General features: G+C 54.1%; 1 protein-coding gene across 2 annotated transcripts in view; it reads right to left on the minus strand.

Annotated features, from left to right (window-relative positions):
- TNRC18 (trinucleotide repeat containing 18) overlaps window positions 1-22,822 on the minus strand; it is a 92,164-nt gene that overhangs the window by 55,805 nt on the left and 13,537 nt on the right. The window contains exons 2-4 of one of the 2 annotated variants that reach the window (XM_075010895.1): window positions 12,474-12,629; window positions 6,071-6,196; window positions 1,860-3,653 (exon numbers count right to left, since the gene is read on the minus strand). In XM_075010895.1, coding sequence (XP_074866996.1) covers window positions 1,860-3,653; window positions 6,071-6,196; window positions 12,474-12,629 — 2,076 coding nt within the window. The remainder of the gene's footprint in view (window positions 1-1,859; window positions 3,654-6,070; window positions 6,197-12,473; window positions 12,630-22,822) is intronic. The other variant, XM_075010896.1, reaches the window with a different exon arrangement.

A 22,822-nucleotide genomic window follows, 5' to 3' on the forward strand; every position in this document is an offset into this window, starting at 1 on the left:
CTGGATTGCTACAACAGTCGAGGGCACTCAGAGGCTGGGCCCTGGCTGCAGAGAAGACCTCTCTCCCAGTGCGATACTGCAGGAGCTCAGATCAGCCAAGGCACCAGGGTCAACAGCTCATTGGGGTTTTCCGTGGAGAGAGTGGGGCGTGCTGGGGAGCAGGTGGCAGCTGGGACACCAGTTCTGGCTCAACCAATCCCAGCAACCAGCTTGTTTTCACGGGCACTCAGGCTGAACCCAAAGGTTAACCAGCACCCTTCCCACTACCCCTCCAATTGTCGTTTATTATGACAACAGGAGAGTTTCCCAGCCAGATCTGTGCTGCATAACAGCAGCATCCAGTGGGACCAATTTTTTAGCAGAAAGCTCACATCCCATAGAACTGGAAGGGACCTTGGGAGGTCATCAAGTCCAGCCCCCTGCCCTCTTGGCAGGACCAAGCACCATCCCTTTTTTTCCCCCCCCCCCCCATTTGCCCCAAATCGCCCCCTCAAGGATTGAGTTCACAAGCCCGGGTTGAGCAGGCCAATGTGCAAAACACTGAGCTATTCCTCCCTTCATCTTTAAAATCTATTTGCCCCAAATGGCCCCCACAAGGACTGAGCTCACAACCCCGGGTTTAACAGGCCAACATGCAAACCACTGAGCTATCCCTCCCCATTGCAAGCATGTGTTTGTGGAGGTTCTCTCTTAAACACCCAGCTCCTGTTTAAAAGGAGGCCTGAGGTGCTAACTCAGCCAGGCTGCAGCCTGCCCTGTGGATTGCTGCCTGGCAGAAAAGGTGAAAGGCAACGGGAGTCCAACAGGCAGGTGCTAGATTGGAAAGGAAACCCATTAAAAACTCTCCGAGCAGGCATGTGCGTTTCTGGGTTGGGAGGAGGGGAGCAGCACACCCCAAGCAGGATGCAGACCAGAATGCACCTAAGAAGCCTGGTATATAAAGAAACTATGAGTTAAAAGAAGAAGCAAAAAGCAGGTCTGCAACCATCTGGCTTTATAGCTGTGCAGCTCCATGTCCGTCTGTCACAGCTTTGGACTAACAACCCATAGCCAGCAGGTGACTGCACGTGGTCCGGGGAGAACCCATTATCGAACTGATGCGTGGGGGAAGTTACACACACAAGCCCTCCCTGAGCACACTTAGCCTCACTGGACAGTTATTTGAATTCAGTCCCATCTGGCTTGGCTAATGCCATGCAGTGATTTGGTCTTGGCAGGAGATAGCTGCATTCACTGTAGTCTCTTCCCTGAACTTGTCCCTTCTTGTTTCAAATCCATTGCAGGTCCTAGATGAAGTACTGGGTATGAGATGCACCAGTTATTACTGGGGAGCGGCAAGTCGCTGCCCCGTAAGGCTCACTGGAATCAGGTGCAGCCGCCTGCTGGCAGAGGACGGAGAGGTGGGATCCCAAAAATGGGAACAGCTCAGGCAGCTACAGAACGAGCTACCCCCGCTCCTCGCCCAATGCCGCTTCAATCCCCTGGCCTCCCGCAGAGGCTGCTGGCAAGGGGAAGTTGAGGAGGCTCTCTGGTAGCTTTTGGCTTGTGGTGAACAGGGAAGCAGACAGGCTATCAACCACCTGTTCCTGCAGTACAGCCAGCAGCTCTCACTGCCAGGCTGGCTGGACTCACCTGAAGAGGAAAGGCTCCCTGGGATCCAAGCCCCCGAGCCGGCCAAATCCCCCCGCCTCCCCCATCAAGCAGGAAGTAGCGTCTTCTAACCCATCCTGTTCTCCATCCCCGATCCACAAAGGCAGCCTAGAGAGGGGAGCCCAGATCACCCTCGGCTTCTCTATACATCCTCAGAGCACACTCTCGCACGGCAGCATTCAGTCTCGCAGGAGAGAGCACAGTCTTACCTTTTATGCTGCTCAGGGAGAGGGTGCGATCCCGGTCGGCCAGGCTGGGCCCCACTTTGCTGCTGCTGTTGTCCTTTTGCCGAGCAACTGCCACGGCAATGCCCACGGGCAGGTGCCTGACCTCCACCTCGCCCTGTGAGCCGATGCTCTCGCGGCCAAAGGACTTGGCACTTTCCGGTCTCTCCAGGTCTCTCTTCAGCTGCTTCCCAGCTTGCTGGGACAGCAGCTGCTGGATCTTGGAGGTGCCCAGCTGGGCGGAGTCCAGCTTCATGTTGCCAAGCCCGCCGAAGGGGCTCTTCTTGCCGTTACTTTGCCGAGTGGTCGTCTCCTTGACAAAGCTGCCGCTGTACTTGATGAGGCTCTGCATGGCAGACCCTTCGCTGTGGGAGGTGGGGTGCAGAGCATCAGCCGTCCCCCGGGAGCCTACCGCTGCAGACCTCTGCAGGCCGCTGGGGTCGAGGTAAGCTTTCTTGACTTCCTCCTCCACCTGGCTGACGTGGTGGTGCTGGGCGGCCAGCACAGCCATCTGGGTGGTGGCAAAGTTGCCCATTTCAAAGGGCTTCCACTTGTGCTCAGGCGGCTTCAGCTGCCGGTGATCCAGGTGTTGCCTGGAAGAGTCCAAAGTGCCATATACCTTGGCGGCTTCTTTGGAGCCAGCCCTTGGGAAGCGGTCTCGGTCGCAGGCTCGGTGCTCCGGCTCAGGACAAGGCTTCAGCAAGTCCTTGGCGGCCAGGAAGTCCCTGCTTTCTGGAGAGCCCAGCCCAGGCCGGTTCAGAAAGGGCTCCGAAGCCACTTGCCTCTTCAGCGCCATGGAGTTGGCCCTGATCACGGACCCCTTCTCCCTCACGGCCTCCATCCTTTTGGCATCGCTGTGGCAAGAGAAGTCCTGGGACGAGAGCATGCGGGAGGCATCGGTGTGACCGCGCTCTGGGGGCGACTGCAAAACACTGACTTTGCCCATGTCCCTGTCCTTGGCTTTGTTGTCCCGGGCCTGGGAGGCGATCTGGATGGGCCCGGTCCTCTCATCGTAGGCCTCGACCGAAGGCACGAAGGTGGGGGCGACGACTTTGTGCTCCCTCCCGGGCTCCTTGGCCGGCGGGAAGATAGTGTACAGGCTGGAATGGACAGACTGGGGCGGGAAGGCAGAGGCAGGCGCCATTTTCCCTGGCTGGGCCGGGTGTGGGGAGGGGCAGATGCAGGAGACGTGTAATGTGCTGCCCAGCGTCATGGCAGAGTCGCCCCTCCTCAACCGGTCCACGTGGGCGTGAGCAGAAGGCCTCATGTTCTCGTCATGGCGGTTGGGGTCCTTGGCACAGCGGTCCTGCTCGCTCCCCAGAGCTTTCAGCAGGGGGTCCCCACCCCCGTTGCAGTTGCTGAGGGAAGAGGTCTGCAGCGGATTCTTGGACTTTGGTTCTCCGCCGCTGGCCCCCCGGTTTGGCACATGCTCAGCGAGAAAGGGGGACAAACGCTCCCCGGTCTTCCCCGGCTTCTCCAAGACGGTCCCTTTCCGGTCGCTGTCGGATTTGGCTTCCTGCGTGAGATCCACCACGCTGCGAGGCCGAGCCTCCTCTTTTCCCTTGCCGTCCTTCTTGGGGAAGGGGAGGGCGAGGTCACTGCGACAGGCCCGCTCCTTGCTGGGTGGGTCTTTCAGCCCCTCCTTGGTGCTCTTGTGCAGGTGCACAAGGTCCTTCTCCCGGAGCAGGGTGCTGGGCGTGTGGCTGGCTGCTGTCCTTGAGACGGGGCCTTGGGGGTGCAGAGCAGACTGTCCCGCATGGCCGGAGAAGTAAAACCCATCTGCAAAATTCAATGGAACAGGATTACTTTGGTTTCTTCCCCATATAGATTCCTCACCATGACTGCTCCCTTCAAGAGCCCCAAAACACTAGGCTGTGACCCACAAACCTGAAAAAACGGGGCTAAGCCACGATGGGACAAGCACTTAGGGGATCTTAGCAAAGGGACAGGACAGATCACAGACTTTTAGTCCCGAGCATTAGCAGAGAGTCAGGATTTGGAGGGGTGTTCCCAGAACACATCCACGCCTCACCAACCCCAATGTCAGACTGGAGGGCAGGGGTCTTGCTAAGGATCCCCTGTAGCCCACAGCATCTCTGTCAAAGGCAGGTCCAAAGGGTTTCCAAACACCAGGGATGCCTCAGAAAAGCCGCCTGTGCCTTTTCAGGGGGTACACAGCACCAGCCTCTCTCGTTCTGAAGGGAACATGCCGCCGGGGCTGAGACGGGTTAACGACACTCGTGACGGGTTGACACTGGTCAACTGATCGGCCAAGATCGGGGGCTCTCACTCAATGTGCCTCTATTTGCTAGTCCTCAAATCCGCCTCTTTGGCAGGGCTCCGGGGACGGGCATCTCCCGGCCTCACCTGCCCCCTGAGGGGATTTAAAACCCTCCCAGCACCACCACCGGGAGCGCAGCAGGACTAGAGCTGTTCCGGCTGCGACCTCCGCGGCACGGCTGGCCCCTCCCTGTGGCCTGGGGCAGGGGAAGGGTGGCAGAGCCACCCTGTCCAAAGGCTAGTTCAGCCCCGCGCTCTGGGGGTCCCTTCAGTGGCCGCCCCAACCGTCTTGTGGAGAAGATAGTCCCCTACACTCAGGTTAGTCTGTGGGGCCCTGAGCAGGCAGCAGGGATCCGTCTTCCTGCCCCCCAGGCAGTGGGAGCTGTGGGGAAGCGAAGCTGGACAGCAGCCTGCTCCGCCCCACCGCTCTCTCCCAAGCCAGGCTGCAGAGGGGCTGGGGACCCTGCTTCGCACCGGCTGGCCTGGGAGATGGCAGTGGAGCACAGCAGAGTTTGCTGCGCTGCTCCTCGTGCTCTGGCTGTGGCACCAGGTCTCAGCAATCCCTGGCAGCACATCCCTCGGGAGACAGGGCCTGAGGAAAGGGGGGCAATGGGGGCAGAGCAGGAGCTAGACCTGGGGGAGAGGAATGGACACCACTCCCCCTCAGGGCCGCAGGGACTTGTGCCAGGAAACAGCCCTTGGACAATGAGCTTCAGACCCCCGGTCAAGAATCTTCTGAGGTCCCAAGGGCCATTTCCAACCTGCTCCCAGGCACAGCTCCTGGAGCATCACCCAGCTGGCACCTGTTGTTCTGTCTTTTAACTCCAGACTGAGCTCAGCTGGGCCCCCTCCTGCTTCCGGGCGCTGAAGTGTAACCATTAAACAGCCCAGCCCCCTTAACCTTTGGGGGCTGGGACCAAGTGCCAATGGGTTGGCGGCTGGCCAGTAGCCTGGTAAGGGGTCACAAAGGGACACGCCAGGGCGACAGCTGGCAGGGCCGAGGTCCAGGCCCCATCAGACCAGCTGCAAACTGAAGAACTCCCCCCACATTCTGCTCTCCTGTCCCTCCTCTCCCACTACTCTCATCCTGGCTGGACACCCCTTCAAATCAGCGGCACTGTGCGCTATTGATAGGTCACCAGACAGAGCTTGTCCTTTGGTCATTGGGACGGGCCAGCTCCAAGCACCAACGAGTTAATTCATGAGGCTTGGCTGAAACACTTGTCCCTAAAGGCATCGGCACTTGGTATTCAAGTTCCTTTTCAAAAGGACTGTCCTGCCCAGGCCTCTCCCTTCTAGGCAGCAGGGGAAAGGAAGGGACCAGTGTGGCTCCTGGGCAGAGGATCTCTGGACAAGAGCACCAATGTTCCCCGTACACTGAGTGCTTGGGCAGCCACCCAGGAGATTCAGGTGACGCCCAGCCAAACAGCAGAGCGCTCAGAGCCAGCAGCAGGTGTCTCTACTGGTAGTGCACATCCCCCGGTGCACATAACCAAATTTATTCCACCCTGGGCTGGAAAAAAAAACTGGGGACACTGAAGAACGAGCTGGCGAAATCTGAACACCAAGGGGCGACCCTCCCTAACGAGAGCCAACAACCACCACAGGTCACCCCTGCAAACAGGGAAAGCCCCCCATAAGCTGTGATGTGCATTTCTCCAGCTCAGCCCCAGTTCTAGCAGGGGCTGTTCCACTGCTGCCCGGAGCTGATGTTAATAAACCCACCCCTGCCCACAGGAGCTGTGCACAGCTGCCAGGTTCAGGCCTCCATGCAGGGAGCAGACGGAGAGATCTCTCAGCGCATGGGGAAGCCAGATGGAGAAGCAGAGGCAAGGTCGGAACGGAAGAGCCTCGGCCATTCCTACAGAGGGGAACAACCACCCCGGTTCAAAACCCCGCCATGCAAGCAGACTGACCTTTCTGCGCCTCAAAGAGGCTATGCTGACCCAGCTGGGCCAGGAGGGGGCTACCGCTGCGGGCGGGCTCAAGGTGGCTCAGGGGAATGTACGACGGGTACAGCCCATTGGGCAGATGGGAGAAGCCTGGAAAACAGAAGAGGAGACATGTTTCAGAACAGCCGGCTCCCCGTGTTGGAACAAAACCCGCCGAGCTGCAGACTGTTATGGCTGGCAGCCCCTCGCACCAGAAGAGGCGGCTGCTAGACTCCGCGCAGCCTTGCTCCAACAACCCATTGCGTCATGCCAGAGTCACTCATACTCTGGAGCACCGTGGAGAGCCGCTCCCCAGAGGGCACTGCCTGCTGCCGACACTCCCCCTGGACGCAGGGTGTTTCAGCCGCTGCTGGTCTCGTGGCATTCCTGAACCAGCTGTGCAGCCGCCACCCCCACCCCGTGATAGCAGCACAGCCCCAGTCCACCCACAGGCAGCTACTTGCAGCCATCACCACATCAGCTCTGCAACTAAATCCCGCATCAGTAATCCCACCAGCACCAGTGTTGTGGCAGCAATAATAGGGAGAGACTCCACTGATTTAAACAGCCAGCACCTGACTGGAGACAGACAATAGCTGCAGCGTGTGCTCAGAGCAGCAGTGGGACGACGCCCTTCGTATTTCCAACGATTTAGATGCAGCTGGTGATCTTTTCAGATGCACACACTCACATACCGCACACGGAGGAAGAGGCTCTGTGCACCACTGCCACCCACTGGATGGACTCAGAACTGCCTCACTTGTTTGCTGGTTTTCAAGTCTCAGCAGTGCAGCTGTTAGTCCCAGGGTGAAAGTAACTTAAAATTTCTTACAGGCCCTGTTCTGGTTCAACCTGGGCTCCTGCCAGCTCTTGCCGGAGCTGTGCACTGGGGTACTCCCACTCACTTTCCCTCTGGGTAGTCTGTAGCTGCGGGACTCAATGAGGAGCCATGTGGCACCTTAAAGACGAACAGATTTACTCAGGTGGGTAAAAACCACTTTGCCAATTGCATAAAAGTTTGTGTCCCAATAAATCTGTTTGTCTTTAAGGTGCCACACGCAGGATTCCTCACTGCTTTTGTTCTTCGGGGTTTCTTACTTCCGTTTTTGGGTTTTTTTCTTTTAGCAACGTTGGAGTTTTTTTTTCGTAGAGATGTCAAGTATTAGCTCCCTCTTGGTCAGCACACACAGAGCTGTTTCAAGAGGCAGTGCATGAAAGCACCCTAGAGCCACCTGAGTGCAGAGCTGCAGGGTCTACCCAGAATAATGAATAACAAACACCTCACTGTGCTTAAATCCCATCCCCACAATCCACGTTACTGCTCAGCGTAAACACGCCCTTAGGAACAAGCTTGGGATCAGCAACATCACCTGTGTAAACAAAGGGAAACTGGAAAAGGGTGAAGTCAATACAAATGGAGTAACCATGTCAGGTATTTCTCTGGTGTGTGTTGGATGAAGAGCAATTTCATTTATTTTGTACTGGGGTGTTTTACTGGCATTTATGGGTTAAGTCCAAAACCCCAAGCCCTGGTTATAAGCTCTATATGGCTCACTCCTCATGGATATATTTCTAGGCCCAAGTTCTTTTTCAGAGCAGGATGACCTGAGCTTTATCACAGCTGTCACTGCGAGGAACCAAGGGACTGAGTTGCACAGCAAAGAGACAACTGCTACATGCCAGGTGAGATGGATTTGCCACAGTTCTAGATATAATTATATAAAAGCATTGCGCATACGCCCTCTGCAAACCATGAAAATGTTCACACAGGAGCATTCCCACTACATGTGGACAGTGAAACATGCCTTTTTATTCCACGGACTGGAGAAAGCTGTATAGCTCATGAGCCCTGGCGCAACCTGGAGGTTTAGTCCAGAATGTTTTGCCAGGCACTGGAGTCAGGAACAACCCAGCCCTAGGAACAAATTACAGCCAACTTAGATGGGACTGAAAGTGTCCCATGTGGAAGGTCCTAAAGTTACAGGAAAGGGTGGAGACTCAAACCCATTTCCCTCATGACCTAGAGTTTCAATTCCACCACCGCTGTTTGCAAAAACTAACTGAAGTCCATGGGAGTTTGGCACACGGTGCAGAATCAGCCACGTGAACGTGGACCTTTTTCAGACTTCAAATCAAGGGGAAGCTTGGCAACACAAGAAAGCAAATATTCTCCAAGCACGCTCTCCAAAGCGAGATGCTCTCAGCTTTCATGGCTGACCTAACTGTCCCCACCTGGCCACCGTGGGTGGGGGCGTGGCACAGACTATAATGTTGGGGGAGATGCACCTCTGGTGCCAAGAACGTGTTGAAGTAGCAGCTGCTCTGAGAGGCCACAGAACATGCAGGGCACCACCATATGACCCACTGTATCATTCTCCTCACTGACCACAGCTGTCGCTATACAAGGGCCTTATCCAGGCTTCTTCCCTGAAGATTTCCCACTTGACGCAACGCCACTCATGCAGGGCTTTCTAGTTGCCTGTCCACGGCGGTGGCCTCACTGGCACTTCCCCAACTGTCAGCCACGGTAAGAAATTAGGGGAAAAAAGGCAGGATGGAACCCAGCGACCTGACCCTGGGCGTCCAACACAGTTCTCACTGCAACTCTGAGAGGACTATGATTTAGCAGCTGAAGAGGACAGAACAAACTGACTTCAAAGCCCAAGTAAGCAGGTGTGATCAAAACCTGGTTCTAACAAGGGCTGGTGATGGCTTCTGCATTGGTTGTTGAAGACGGCTAGTTTATTAGCCCCAGCCTGCCCCCTCCGGGGTCACATCAATCCCAACTGCACAACAGAAAAGGGGTGGGGGCCCAGGGAAGGCTTCATCCCCCTTCCAGCTGTGGTGCCAAAAGCGGTTTGAAAGAGGAGGCGTAAGCAGAACCTGGCATCCATCTGCGGCTCGCTAGCCACTTGCTGAATGTCCTAAACCACATGGAATCAATGACCCCCTCCCTCTGCGCAGAAAAATTGCCCCCTCCTGGGCTTTCTATAGTGCCCCCACCCTGTGGCAGCCACTGCCCCTTCCAGCTTCTCCCCACCCCGTGCTAGCTCAGTGCAGTGGCTTCACCCAGCCAGCTGCTGGAAGCACTCGAGGTTTGGATGGTCACTCCCCACGCCCAGGGAGCGAAGGTGTTACTGATGTTTTACACCAGCTGTCACTGTAACCCAAGCGAGGGGCAGAGTGGCTGACAAACCAGCCTCCTGCGTGTGTTCTCCACCCAGGAAGCACCACCAGGCTCTGGAACGTGGTAGGAAAATCTCCCCTGAGGGGCTCTGGGCCAGGGGGATAAGCCTAGGACACAACTGGAAGAGCCCGGGGGGACCCAGAGGGCCAGCACCTCAAACCAGACCTGAACAAGGAAGGTGATGGGCAAACCAGGAGAGAGCCACTCAGGAAGGAGGTCAGCAAACCCGATTAAATCCCAGGTACGACCATCTCCCATCTTCCTGGCTTCACAAGGGGAATCCGTGCAGTGGAGGGAAGATACGCTAAGCACACACCAGCCAGGGGGCACCTGGCCTAGCACGCAATGCAAGTGGCTGTGACAGGACCCCCACTTTCAAATGCTCCCAGTGCCAGGAAGCCTCATTGAGGCCAGGACTGGGCTCTGAGTTTTGGAACAAGAAGCCCTGTGGCACCTTATAGACTAACAGATATTTTGGAGCATAAGTTTTTGTGGGCAAAGAGACACTTCATCCGACGCATGAGTCAAAAAATGTATGAATCGGATGAAGCGGGTCTTTGCCCACGAAAGCTTATGCTCCAAAATATCTGTTAGTCTATAAGGTGCCACAGGACTTCTTGTTGTTCTCAAAGATACAAACCAACATGGCTACCTCTCTGATACTTGAGTTTTGGAAGTTTGTCCCTAGCTTTATCAGGGCCCAAGACAAAACTCAGATTCAAACAGCCTCGGCGTGCAGCCAGACTGACCCTAACTCTGCCACTGAGCCCCTCTCTAATGCCCCCAGCACCTTGAGCAAACCTGAGCACAAGCCCATGACACAGGTGTGCCCGAGGCTCAGAACACTGGGAGAGGGCAGATGACCTGCCCAAGGCAGCTTTGGAGCTGGTCTTAGACCCAAGAGGAACACCTGGCTCCCAGGCTGGAAACATACCACTCAGCCAAGCCCCTCTCTCTCTCTCCTGCCATTGCAGGGCATCCTGCTGGGCACACAAGCCTGGCGATCCGGGAAACATTCCCCTCCCGCCTTAGCCAGCAGGAGTCAGGGATGAGGAGTCCCACATCCTGCCCCACAGAGCCAGCTCCTGGCACAGGTCACAGCAGTCAGCAGGGAAAATGGAGAACGAGCACACGGCGACAAAGCCCTCCTTGCACGTGTCATGTACCCACACACGTACACGCTCACCCCGTCCCGCAGCGCCCACATACGGACCCCAGGAGAAGACACCTGAGCCCTCGCTCTGAGACACCTGCGCTGCTCTGAGCTGGGCACCAGCTGCCTTGTCTGTCTTCAAATTAATACAAATGCTGACCGTTAATGGCCTCCCTCAGCCTGCTGCTCCGTCTCCCTCTGCCTTAGGCTCCCCCGATGGCAGAAAGACCCTGTGCCACGAAAGCGCCCCCTTGTTCCCCGCCTCGCCTGCAGGGAAACCACACAGCTCAGCATGGAGGGGCAATACTGGGGGGGGGGGTGTAATTCACTCAAGTTTCCCCTTCTATGGCCCCCCGCTTGCAGAGGCACATTTCCCCAGCCCCAGCGCTGCCTGGACACCTGGCGGTGATGAATCCTTATTCTACTCCACTCCCCAAAAACACGCAGCCTGGAGGCTGCCTCCCAGGTTAATGGTCCAGCTGCCATCCACGTCACTGAGCCAAAGCCGCCCTGTACCAGAGACCACATCTCAAAAGCAACAGCAGCTGCTAGGCCAGGACAAGGGGCACTGGCAGAGCTCTTCCACTTACGCCTGCCCCCAGAGCAGTCTCATCTGCCTGAGCACCAAATGCTGCCCAGCTGGCGCTGGATGAGCAGCCATTAGAGGAGCACGGACGGCCAAGGGTGACCACAGGAGTCCCAAGCTGAACGTCTCTGGGGGGCGGGGGGGTGTCGCTCAGACACAGAAGCTGAAAGGCAGGGAGAGGAGGAGGAGGTAGGGAGCAACGGGCCCAGAAGAAGAGGGTCTCTGGACAGCAGGCAGACGCATGGAGTGAGGCAAGGACATGTATTTACCTAGGGTGGTGCCACAGGAAGGCAGACATAAGCGGGGTGGGGCTGGTCCAAACAACATGCAAAGGCAGCAGGTTTGTAAGGGGGAATCTTTCCGGGGACTGGGCACAAAGCGGAGGCGTAAGCAGAACTTGGCATCAGTCTGCGACTCGCTAGCCACTTGCTGCATGTCCTAAATCACGTGGAATCAATACCCCTCCCTCTGTGCAGAACAAACGCCCCTCCCGGGCTTTCTATGGTGCCCCCTCCCTGTGGCAGCCACTGCCCCCTCCAGCTTCTCCCCACCCCACACTAGCTTGGTGCAGTGGCTTCAGCTGAGAGGTATCAGTTCGTGGGTTCAGCCACGTGCCCATTTGAGGGATGTGAAATCCCATTTAACTAGTTTAACTGGTTACCTGAATAAATGGGGGAGCTGGGGATGCCACTCCAGCCTGGGACTGCAGGTGCTCTGTGCCAGATGGAGCATTCCCGCCCATGGCCATGCTGCAGGTGCAGGGCACAGCACAGACTGAACAGCCCCAGTCTGCAACGGTCCAGGCTGGGCACACCACGAGGCAGGGGCGCTACAGCCTGGCCAGAGCAGCCTCTCCTTCCACACTTCCCAGCTGCCCTCCCTCAGGGGCTGCTGGGTGGAGCTCCCCTGCCCATGGTGGCCCCAAGGGGCTGGAGCAACCCCTTGCCTGCAGTGGGCAGGGGAGCTGCTCCACCCCCGACTGGTCAACCATAACCAATAAGCCTCATCCTTTTAGGGCGAGGCTCCCCGGTTAACCGGCTGAACGTTAACATCCCACCCCAACCGTGCAGAGGGCGGGGAGGTACACATCACACACACCCCCAGTGCAGCCGTGCTCCCAAGCAGGGATCTGGAGGCTGGACCAAAACTTCACACACCTTTCTCCTTTTGCTGGCCATGGCTTGCTGGGCCACTGTCCCATGCAGCCAGGCCAGAGGCAAGAGCTTTATTGCAACAAGCAACACACAGCTCACCCCAGCCACATGCAAGGGAAGGGGGAAACCTGGCCCTCTACTCCTGGAGTCAACAGAGAGGAAAGCTTTGCAATCTACCACAAAGTCCATGGCCAACAGATACCCCCGTACATCCCAACAGGATACGCCTGGCTGCTCCTCCAGCTGACCGCGCAGCCCTAGCCCAGCAACCAGCCCCTGCAATCAGCCGACGGGTTCTCTCTCTTTACCTTCATGGGAGTGAGCAGCCCAGAGTTGCATCATCTGGAGGTCGGCGGGGGTGGGTGACCTGAAGGACAGGTCAGAGGGCAAAGGGGCGGGACTTCCATGGGGCGCGGAGGAGGTCCCTAGTCCGCTGGCCACATACCCACCCAGGAAGGCCTCACCTGAATGTGGGAGGATGGAGAAGAAAGTCAGGGTTAGGTACCAGCTTTGAAGCAGAGCCCCTCCCCTTGCCGTCCACCACCAGCGTTCCCTGGAAGCTGAGTGCTTGGGCATCTGCCCAGGTGAGAGTCAGGGGCCGCCTAGCTAATTGGCAGAGCGCCCACAGCCAGCAGCCTGTGTTTCTATTGATGGTGCACATCGCACAGGCCTTGGTGCACAAAACAAAATTTATTCCACCCATGGATGGTTAAAATTTGAGGGAACCGCGTCGGCCAGGCTCGGGCACCCACTCCCCTGCTTGGCTGTTAGGAGGCCTAATGAGAAAATACTGCAAGTTGAGTAAGTCTCCTTATGCAGATCTGTAGCGAGAGGGAAGCCTGGGTCTCTAGTCCCATCCACAGCTTTCGTGTCCACTCCCTGCCAGGACACTGCCAGGAAGAGCACTGGTAAGACAGAAACTACAGCAAGAGTGGTTATCACAGTGGTGGCAGCTGTCTCAGCCCAGCTGAAAACTTTGCTCTGCTTTCTAAACGGCAGAGGGGAGGGCTTGGCCTGGCGGCTCACCAAGGAGAGCAGATGTGACCGATCAGATTAAACACAACCAACCGCACAAGCCACACGCACAACAGGGTCACGGGTGTCTCTCTGCTCCAACGGTTTGGGAGGGGAGAGGGGGACGTGTCCAGACTGATTGGCTTTGGGTGAAAAGTCCCCAGAAGAAAATCTTCAGAAAGGACAGTAAAAGAGAGGGAGCCGTGCTAGTCTATATACTACCAAAACAAAAAAGCAGTCAAGCAGCACTTTAAAGACGAACAAAATAATTTATTAGGTGATGAGCTTTCGTGGGACAGACCCACTTCTTCAGACCAGAGCCAGACCACAACAGACTCAGTATTTAAGGCACAGAGAACCAAGAGAGGATCCTTCAGAAAGGATCTTCCCGACCTACAGGGAACCACAGCAAATGGGCAGGGATCACAGGCTAGACTGCAGCACACGCTGCTGGAGCATGCCGGTCTCAGAGAACGGCCTCCACCCCCTCTGAAACGCACAGCTGTAGCTCACCCTTCGAGGAATCCCATGCCCGTCGCACCCCAGCTTCCCCCCATCCGACAGAGGCTGCCAAACTGTCTCGCAAGGGCCAGCTATAGGGCAAACCAGCTCCCCAGGGCAGGAGATGCTGGTAGGTGGGCTCAAGACAGAAGGAGACCATCAGAAAAGAGCCCTCTCCCCAGAGATAAAAGTGTCTAGAGGCATATGGGAAAACAAAACTGGCCACCGGCGAGGGTCACTCCTCCACAACCACGCAGGCAATGACCCAAACCACGAGCCACCCGCATTACACAGCCATGCGAGGCAGAAGCAGCATTCACGACTCCCAAGCCATGGTCCCGCCGATCTCCTGCAGGACGGGGCTCCAAGGGAGGCAGCAAGCTAGCCTAGCGATCCCTTGTCTCGAGCATGCGAGGAACCCACAGCTGTACCAGCTCGTGCATGGGGGGGAAGACGGCGCCACACGCTGCCGCCCTCTCTTCCCCTCAAAAGCCACAGACTTTGTGCTGGAAGCGCAGTGGCCTCCGAGGCCGTGCAGGAGGTTAAGTAACTTTCCCCCTGCGCCGCACACGGGCACAGATGCTGCCGGTTGGCCGGTTATGGGGTTTCTCCCGCTGATGAAATACTGCTAACTGCCGCCGCCGCGCTGGGCTCCTGAACGGCACTTCCCGCTGGCAGGAAGTGAGGCGAGCAGACAGGCGCGACGCAGGCTCAAGCAAAGGCCTGTGAGGAGCAGACGTGCCTGTGTGTTGGGAGTGCAGATATAAAATCCCGTTTAAGTAGTGACCCAGTTAAATGTTACATTTAACTGATGAAATGGGGGTGGCGGGTCTCCAGCCCGGCCGGGTTGGGGCCTCCTCAGGGACAGGGACTGAAGCACCCCTACCCATGGCACACCCCATGTAATGATAACCGGTAAGCCTCATCCCTAGCTGAGAGCACCACGGAGCAACTGATCTGCCCCAAAGGCCCATTCCCTGACCCAGAGAGAAGACCCAAGTGCACTTTCTACACAGCCTGGGCAGGACCCAGGCCACCAGGTGCACCAAAGATCTAGGGAGCAGCCCAGAATACAAGGAACTTTTCCAGATTCTTTCACCCTAAAGAGAAGATCGGAATCGACTTACCAGTGGCCAGAGGCTGCTGAGGTAGGAGGACTTGTGACTAAAGCAGAGATCTGGCTTATAGCCCTGGCTTTCCCATTGTGTCCCCTTACACAAGACCCTTTAAGCCTCAGTTTCCCTGTGATAATATGGTCATAATAATACTTTGCTGGGAGTGTGAATCCATCAGTGTTTCCAACATGCTCCGCCCTCAGACGTATAGGACTGGAAGGGACGTCAATAGGTGATCTGGCCCAGTCCCCTGCACTGAAGACAGAATTAACTAATAACTAGGCCGCTCCTGACAGGCGTCTGTCTAACCTGTTCTTAAAAGCCTCCAGTGACTGAGGCTTCACAATCTCCCAAAGCAATTTATTCAGTGCTTAACTACTCTGACATTTAGAAAGCTTCTCCTAGTGTCCAGCCTAAACTGCCCTGTCTGCAATTTAAGCCCATTGCTTCCTGTCCTATCTTAGAGATTAATGAGAACAAATTTTCTCCTTCCTTCTTGTAATAACCATTTACGTACTTGAGAACAACTGCGATGTGCCTGCTCAGTCATCTCTTCTGCAAACTAAACAAACTCAGATTTTACAGTCACATTTGCTAGAGCTTCAATCATTGGTGTTTCTCCTCTCCAGGCTATTTCCAGCTGGACACAGTGCTCCTGTTGAGACCTAATCGGTGCAGATGGAATCTCTGGATGGTCGAATGGAAGTTTATTATTACTTATCAATTGTTAGTCCCCCACCAGAGACCCACCGCTGGAGAGTCACACCCTCTCCAATGTGCCCTTTTCCACCCCAGCGGCTGACTTAACCCACCTGGCTGTTTCTGGTTGCCAGGAAGAGCCAGGTGACTAGGACTATGCTGAACACAGAAAGGAAGCAGCAAGCGTATTTCTGACCTCAGAAGATCACTGTACAGAAAAGCAGATTCTTCAGGTACATTACCTAATAGCAACCAGCACCCCTTCCCTCTCTCTGCTCTGGGATACCCCAGCTTGCAGCCCTGCAGCCCAGCAAACAGCTGCTATCTCACACGCCAACTGTCATGGCTGCAAACAGATGAGAGAGAGATCGCAGGGTTGTAAATCTTTGCCACCTCCTCCGTTGTCTCTTGGGTCAGTTCTAGCTATACTGGTCCCCACGATGTTTGACTCTGCATCATATGCCCAGCAACAGCGCTACCCAAGCACCAGCCCATTCAAAGCCCATCACATCAGCAGCTTTGTTAGCGGCTGTTCCCCCTTTCCACTGCAGAACCAGTCGACTTCCACATGCCTGTTGCTCTTGGCTCCTGCCATCACCCTTCTTCAGAAAGTTCACCAACCTTTGCATGGAAAAGTCCCCGCTAAGTCTTGCTTCATCAGACACTGCCTTGTTATCAGCCCATGTCCTGGGGCTAACTAGCGCTTCAGAGGGTGAATCTGTGCCACTGATCCTCCATATTCCCTTGTGCGTGGTGACAGCTTCAATCACAGCCCCGAGTGCACAGCCAAGCGACAAATGTAACTGAACCTTGGGTCCTCCAGGACTCTGACTGCTGAGATACTCCTGACAAACAAACTGCGTGGCTGAGTGGGGATCTCACAGTCTCAGCCTTAGTGCTATGAGTTTTCATCCCTTTGCTGCCAAATCACCCCCTGTTAAGCTGGGGCAAGTTAACAGCCCTAGTGACCTCCTGCCTTGAATGCCCTGGGGACCTGGACCCAGCCTATGTAAGAATTCGCCTGGCTCTGTACAGACCGTGGGCAGAGCCACAGCCCACCCACCTGGCATTCAGGCCCACCCCAAATCATGGGCAGATCCCCCCAAAGCCACAGGCTGGGACTCCTGACCCTGGCCTGGTGTCCACCCATGTCGCTTTCCTGCCAGTGCCATGCACTGCGGCTGCCCCAGTCTCCAGCCCCAGGAAGGAAAACTAATGAGCCTGGGCCAAGCAACCTTTAGAACAAATGAGGGCTGTTAGGGGAAAGGGGAAGACAGGAACACACTAAGAGAGGGAGAAAGATGCAGCAACAGCCATGTTAAGCATCAACATGTGTTTCTCAGGCAGGATGGAGATGGGAACTCACATTCCACAGCCTTCGAGGGCCTGATTGAGCAACAGGAAATTAAAGCAGCTGAGCCAGCGTGCCTGCAATCTGCCCAGGATCTCTGGACCTCCCAACTCACCACCACTTCTCCATTCCTCAGTTCTCCATTCCGCCTGCCCGCCCGCCCGTCGCTTGGGCATAGGTCAAGGAAAAAGGACTGGGGCAGGCAGATTTCCTGAGACTTTGCAAGCTAGAAATACTCAGCTGCCTCTCCCTGCTCAGCAGCCCATTTACCTGGGCTGCCAATGAATCTGTTCAGTATCCAATGGCTTTTCTGCTACACCCACCACCGGGACGCTGCTGACTTACAACACTCTCGGTCCGACCTGCACCCTGCTCTCTCTCCCTTTCCAACAGGAAACAAGAGCTCTAACGAATGCTCCAGACCCAGCCTGCCTGCCTCAGTTTCCCACTTGACTTCCTACCCCATGGAAACTGCTAGTAATGTGCCCCCATGGTCAGCCAATTCCCTATGCTCTTCTTGGCCCAACCACCTGCAGTGCTCACCGGCGCTCTGCCCTGCTCCTGAGAGTTGTGCAGTAGACACCTCCGGCATCAATTTGGTGTGACAGAATTTCCCTGCTGCCATCCCCAGCTCTCTTTCCAAACCACAAAGTGGCCAACAAAGCCAGCATCTGAAGGAGGCTTTGTTGCTTGATTGATCACATTTCCAGTGGCATCACCCTCAGCTGCTGACAGCCCACCCAATGGATGTACATTCAATGCTGGCAGAGGAGAGAGAGAGAGAACCAAGCCTCTGATTAATCCCCATTCTGGACAGGGGCACAAGACTTATGCCAGCTGAGAGAGCCCAGTGATTGTTAAGTGGCAGCCCCCACAAAACGAGGCCTTTCCCAACAACAAGCATTAAGTGGCTTGAATTGCTTCTCCTCCTCCTTGCAACTTTGCTAGACCAAAGACCCCAAGAAAGCCGGTTGCTAACCAGGGGCCTCTCGGGGAAGATGGAGGACAGCAACAGACATCACATTCCAAAGTTTTGGGAGCAGACAATTACGTTCACCTAGTTCCTCTTCAGCTTTAAAAATTTACCCATTGGCTACAGAACCTCAGCTTCTAGAAAAAATTCAGCGTCTAGTCCCCATGATTGCAAAGAAAATCTTGACTATGTGAAACATGGATTAGTAAGGCAGGGAAGTCTTCCTGACTGTCCCCGTACCCCTTAAAAAGACAAACCACAGACACTAACCAACTTGGGCTTCAACTTTGTCTCCTTTGTTTACCAGGGACCACACGCCATCTGGAACTCTATGCAGCATGTGACACTTATGCCCTAACAAAACAAAAAGCAGTCAAGTAGCACTTTAAAGACTAGCAAAATGGTTTATTAGGTGAGCTTTCGTGGGACAGACCCACTTCTTCAGACCATAGCAAGAAAGCTCAACTAATAAACCATTTTGCTAGTCTTTAAAGTGCTACTTGACTGCTTTTTGTTTTGATAGTGTATAGACTAGCACGGCTTCCTCTTTGTTATTATGCCCTAACAGATATTTTGGAACATAAGCTTTCATGGGCAAAGATGCGCCTGACAAAGCAGGTCTTTGCCCATGAAATCTTATGCTCCAAAATATCTGTTAGGCTATAAGGTGCCGCAGGACTTCTTGTTGTTTATGCAGCATGGAGGCATCTAGTAGTTGAACCCTATACTGTGCTGAGTTGACAAACAGCCTGATGCAATAGCTCAAAGAGGCGTGAACCACCCGCGTCCATCTCAATTGGGTGCTAATGCTAAAATATAAAGATGACAATGCCAGTGTCAAGTCAAGGACTGATGATCTCATTGCTGAGAGCGGAAATCATCTAGCTAGGGCCTGTCTATACATGCAGCTTAACCCTGTACAAATTAGGGTATGAATTTAAAAGAAACTATTCCTGATTAACTGCATGTACTGATGCTCTTAGTCTGAAATAACTCCCTCTGTAGGCAGGTCTTAAAAGCATTTAGCCCACAATACCAATTCATCTATAATACTTACCCCCTAATGCCCACGGCCCCAGTTGTCTCCTAAGAGCTCAAACTTCCAGATTCTCCCCTGACAACGTCACAGTGGAGTTAAAATAGCCTGGGGGCTACGGATCTGACTGCATTCTTCCACCTTGCATTTAATTCAACAAATCTTCCATTTTTAAAATAAACCCAACTGCCCCAGAATTCCCATTAGAGTGCTGCAAAATCCAGGGGCCTTGCCTTGGAATTCAGGTCCAGCCAGCCACAGCCTTGCTCTGCAAAACCACAAGGGGGTGCCCAAGAACACACACCAACAAGAAGCAAGATTCCTTTGCCTTGATTCATCCTTACAGAGCACTTCAAATGCAAAACACCCACATAACCTTTATTCCTCCCGCACCACAGGTTACCAGTGCTAAGTGAGGCATCCAGCACAAACAATACAAAAATACAGTATCAGAGAGCTCGCCGTGTTAGTCTGTATCTTCGAGAACAACAAGAACTCCTGTGGTGCCTTGTAGACAAACAGATATTTCAGAGCATACAATTTCGTGGGCAAACATACATCTGACGAAGAGGGCCTTTGCCCACGAAAGCTGAAGCTCCAAAATATCTGTTAGTCTATAAGGTGCCACAGGACTTCTTGAATACAAAAATAAAGTCACAACTACAACACCAGTTGTCATCGATCCAAGAGAATGCTGCTGGAGCATGAAGCAGCAAATTGTTGCATTTTTCCATGCATGCCATGGGTCTCACAGATTTGGTGGAGCTGTTGGGGCCTGGAAAAAGACAATTTCAAATGCTAAATATATTTCTTTGCTGAACATCCGCCTGACCAAGTCCAGCATGGTGGGCATGGAATTTTTAAAGATGCACTTATGGACAGATGGAATGTATATTTGTGACAACAGCAAATATCTGGAGAACAGAAATCTTCCCGGGGAGAGGGAATTTTTGAGGGTGGACCTGGAGCTAATAGGATAAAATTAAGGCAATTAACATTTTAGTCTGAATACTGGTGCTGCTTGCTCAGTGTCACCCTTCTGCCAAGCAGTAGCATATGTCCAAGGCCTTGCAGATTGTCTTCCAATTGGATGAGAAATTAGGGAAGTGGAGCCTGATTACAGTCTAAGTGTAACTTTTATGTTAGTATACACTAAAATACACCAGTCCTGGAACAGAGATGGTCAAACAGCATATAGGGAAATCTTTTCTCTTAGAATTTCAGCCCAGCACCACTGCCCAAGTTCTCAGACAGCAAATCAAGCCTCAAAAATTGACTCTGATCAGCGCTAGCACAGAGAACAAACTCTTCTGCTTTTCTCACTGCTCCCATGCCACAAGCCACTACATTTACACAGCAGTTTGCAAAAGAAAATCTAATACCACAACCACGTCTTCCAAGACACCTGTCCCAGCTAATATATTCAAAGGAACGATCCTGCCCTAGCACGAAGGCCAAATAGAAAGAAGGGACCTAAATGATCTTTTCCATCTCTCCAATCTGAATTTCTGTGATCTATTCTTTTATCCTCTGCTGAGGCTGCAGCAACTATCAGTCAACAGACCCTATTTGCACAGCTCAGCAGACCCTGATGGTGACAGGACATGAAAGTAAATCAAACAGCTATGCCTGGGATTTAACGTTTGAGAGCACGCTCTCAGAGATCCCCTTTAAAGATACTGGCCATGGGCCTCAGAGAGTACATCTTAAAAGAGGATTATTATTATTTGCATTACATGGATCCCCACTCATGGACCAGGCAACTCCAAGTGCTTGGCATTGTTCTGACAGAGAATAAAAAGCCAGCCCTGTCTCACAAACATTTAACACCTAGCATGGTACAATGCTTTCCATCAGTAGCTCTCGCAGTGCTTTACAAGGGATCACTAGCTCCATATTACAGATGGGGAAACTGAGGCACCGAGCAGGGCAAGGACTTGCCTGAGGTCAGATGGGAACAGAACTCACATCTTCCAAGGCCCACACCAATGGTCTACCCACTAGACCATGCTGCCATCAACATTCCCTCTCAACTGCACAGCTGCCTAGTAAGCCCTACACAGGGCCTCGGGGGTGCTTTGCAAAGAGGAATGCACCTCTCTTCTGGCAGCATATGCTCCCCTCCTCACCCCCCCAGGAGGGTGCTGCTGTAGCCAGGGGAAATGGCATCTTCTCAAAGTTCTCCAGCCACTTTCCCTAGCAGCATGGACCTGTCAGAGCCAGGAGAAAGGCTTCGCCAGTCCAGCCTTGCAGCAGCAGAGCCACCGCTGTGAGCAGAGAGTTGCCTTGCACCTGGTCTGGAGCTGTGTGGTGAGAGAGGATGAGGGGGGTAACCCCTCTCCCCCAGAGGAGCCCGCACCCAAACCCCCTCATCCCCAGCCCCATCCCAGATCTCCTCTCCACAGCCCCATCCCTGAGCCCCCTTCCATATCCCAAACCCCTCATCTCCAGCTTATGTCTGTTAGTCTATAAGGTGCCACAGGACTCTTGTTATTCACCAATCATGTTTATTACAAGAGTCCCCAAGGATCAGCCAAGAATGGAGCCTCCTTGGGGCATTCCACCCACAATCCCTGCCCTGGTGATTTCACAGTTTAAATGGACAAGGTAGACACAGAAAGGAGGAGGGGGCAGAGTACAATGGCGGGGGGTGGGGCAGTAAAAAAGATGACCAAATGACACCTTTGCTCTGTGACAATTTTGCTTTAATCAAAATTGCAAATGGATTGGACGAAAAGCCAGTGGCACGGAATCCACCGAGCGTTCAGAGCCCCGCCCAGCCACTTCATGGGCAGGCCGAGTTGGCTAACCCTGTGCCCACACTATGTGACAACGTCCCTTTAATTAAAAAGGCAGCACGGCGTTTGCTCCCTTTTGCTGAGGGAAGATTACAAACACTCTGGGCGTGTTTGTTATGGGACGGCCCAGCTGTTGGTCCCAAGATCACCTGTGCCAAGATTCTGGCAGCAGCAATTAAGTCATCCTGGGGAGACTGACTCCAGCCTTCCCCGAGTCATCAGCCATGCCCTGAAGGGAGCACGGTTTATTTTCAGACACGATGACTTAAGACCAGGTCACCAGCAGGTTAAATTAAACTATGTAGCATTATCTTCCTCCCTCCCATTGAGAAATTAAATACTCCTGCCTCATGGGCACTAGCCAACCCTGAGCATTCACGACAGGGCACCTGAAAGGAAAACGGCGGCGGCTGAGCTTGGAAAGGTAAATACCACCTGCCCTCCCTTCCCTTTCTGCTGCAGTTCTTCGAACAAGGCTATTCTCTGCAGTGCATTATGGGTGCGCTTCCCCTCTTCTTACTTGTAATACATCCCCGAGTAATCACAGCACTGTGCCCTGTATTGCATCCCTCAACACTTTCATCTGGCATTGCCTAATTGGGCCCTGATCTTGCAAGCACCACCTGTTCAGCTCCTGCTGCATTCAAGAGGCATTGCCCCTACACCACGACCATCCAAAATCCTCTGCCCCAAGGGGGGGGCCCTTAACGTCTGGGCCAGCAGGCCCATGTTGGGCTGGAGGTTAGAGCCCAGCCGCTTATGGAACCGCTCACAGGAGAACCCGAACCCAGGACCTCAGTGCAGGAGACTTCGCAGCTACAGCTGTAGAGGAGACCTGTTCTCTCTCTGCATAACTGGCCTAGGTGCCCCCGCATGGGACAGCGAACCACACCTAAGTGCATGGGTTACATTTACCCTTGGCACAGAAACTCATCCCCGCTCCACTGCTCCACAGAACACACCAGTGGTTCTCAATCAGGGCACACGCGTCCCCAGGAACACGCAAAGGGCTCTTCTAGGTATCTGCCTAGTTTTACGGCAGTCTCCATAAAAACCCCCGTGAAGCCAGCGCAAATTAAATTTCATGCAGTGACTTGTTTATGCTGCTCTATATAGTGGTCATAGTAAGTACGATATTGATATGCCAGTGGATTTATTTTGTAATTCTAG

This window comes from Carettochelys insculpta, chromosome 16, assembly GCF_033958435.1.
Source record: "Carettochelys insculpta isolate YL-2023 chromosome 16, ASM3395843v1, whole genome shotgun sequence".
Classification (NCBI taxonomy): domain Eukaryota; kingdom Metazoa; phylum Chordata; order Testudines; family Carettochelyidae; genus Carettochelys; species Carettochelys insculpta.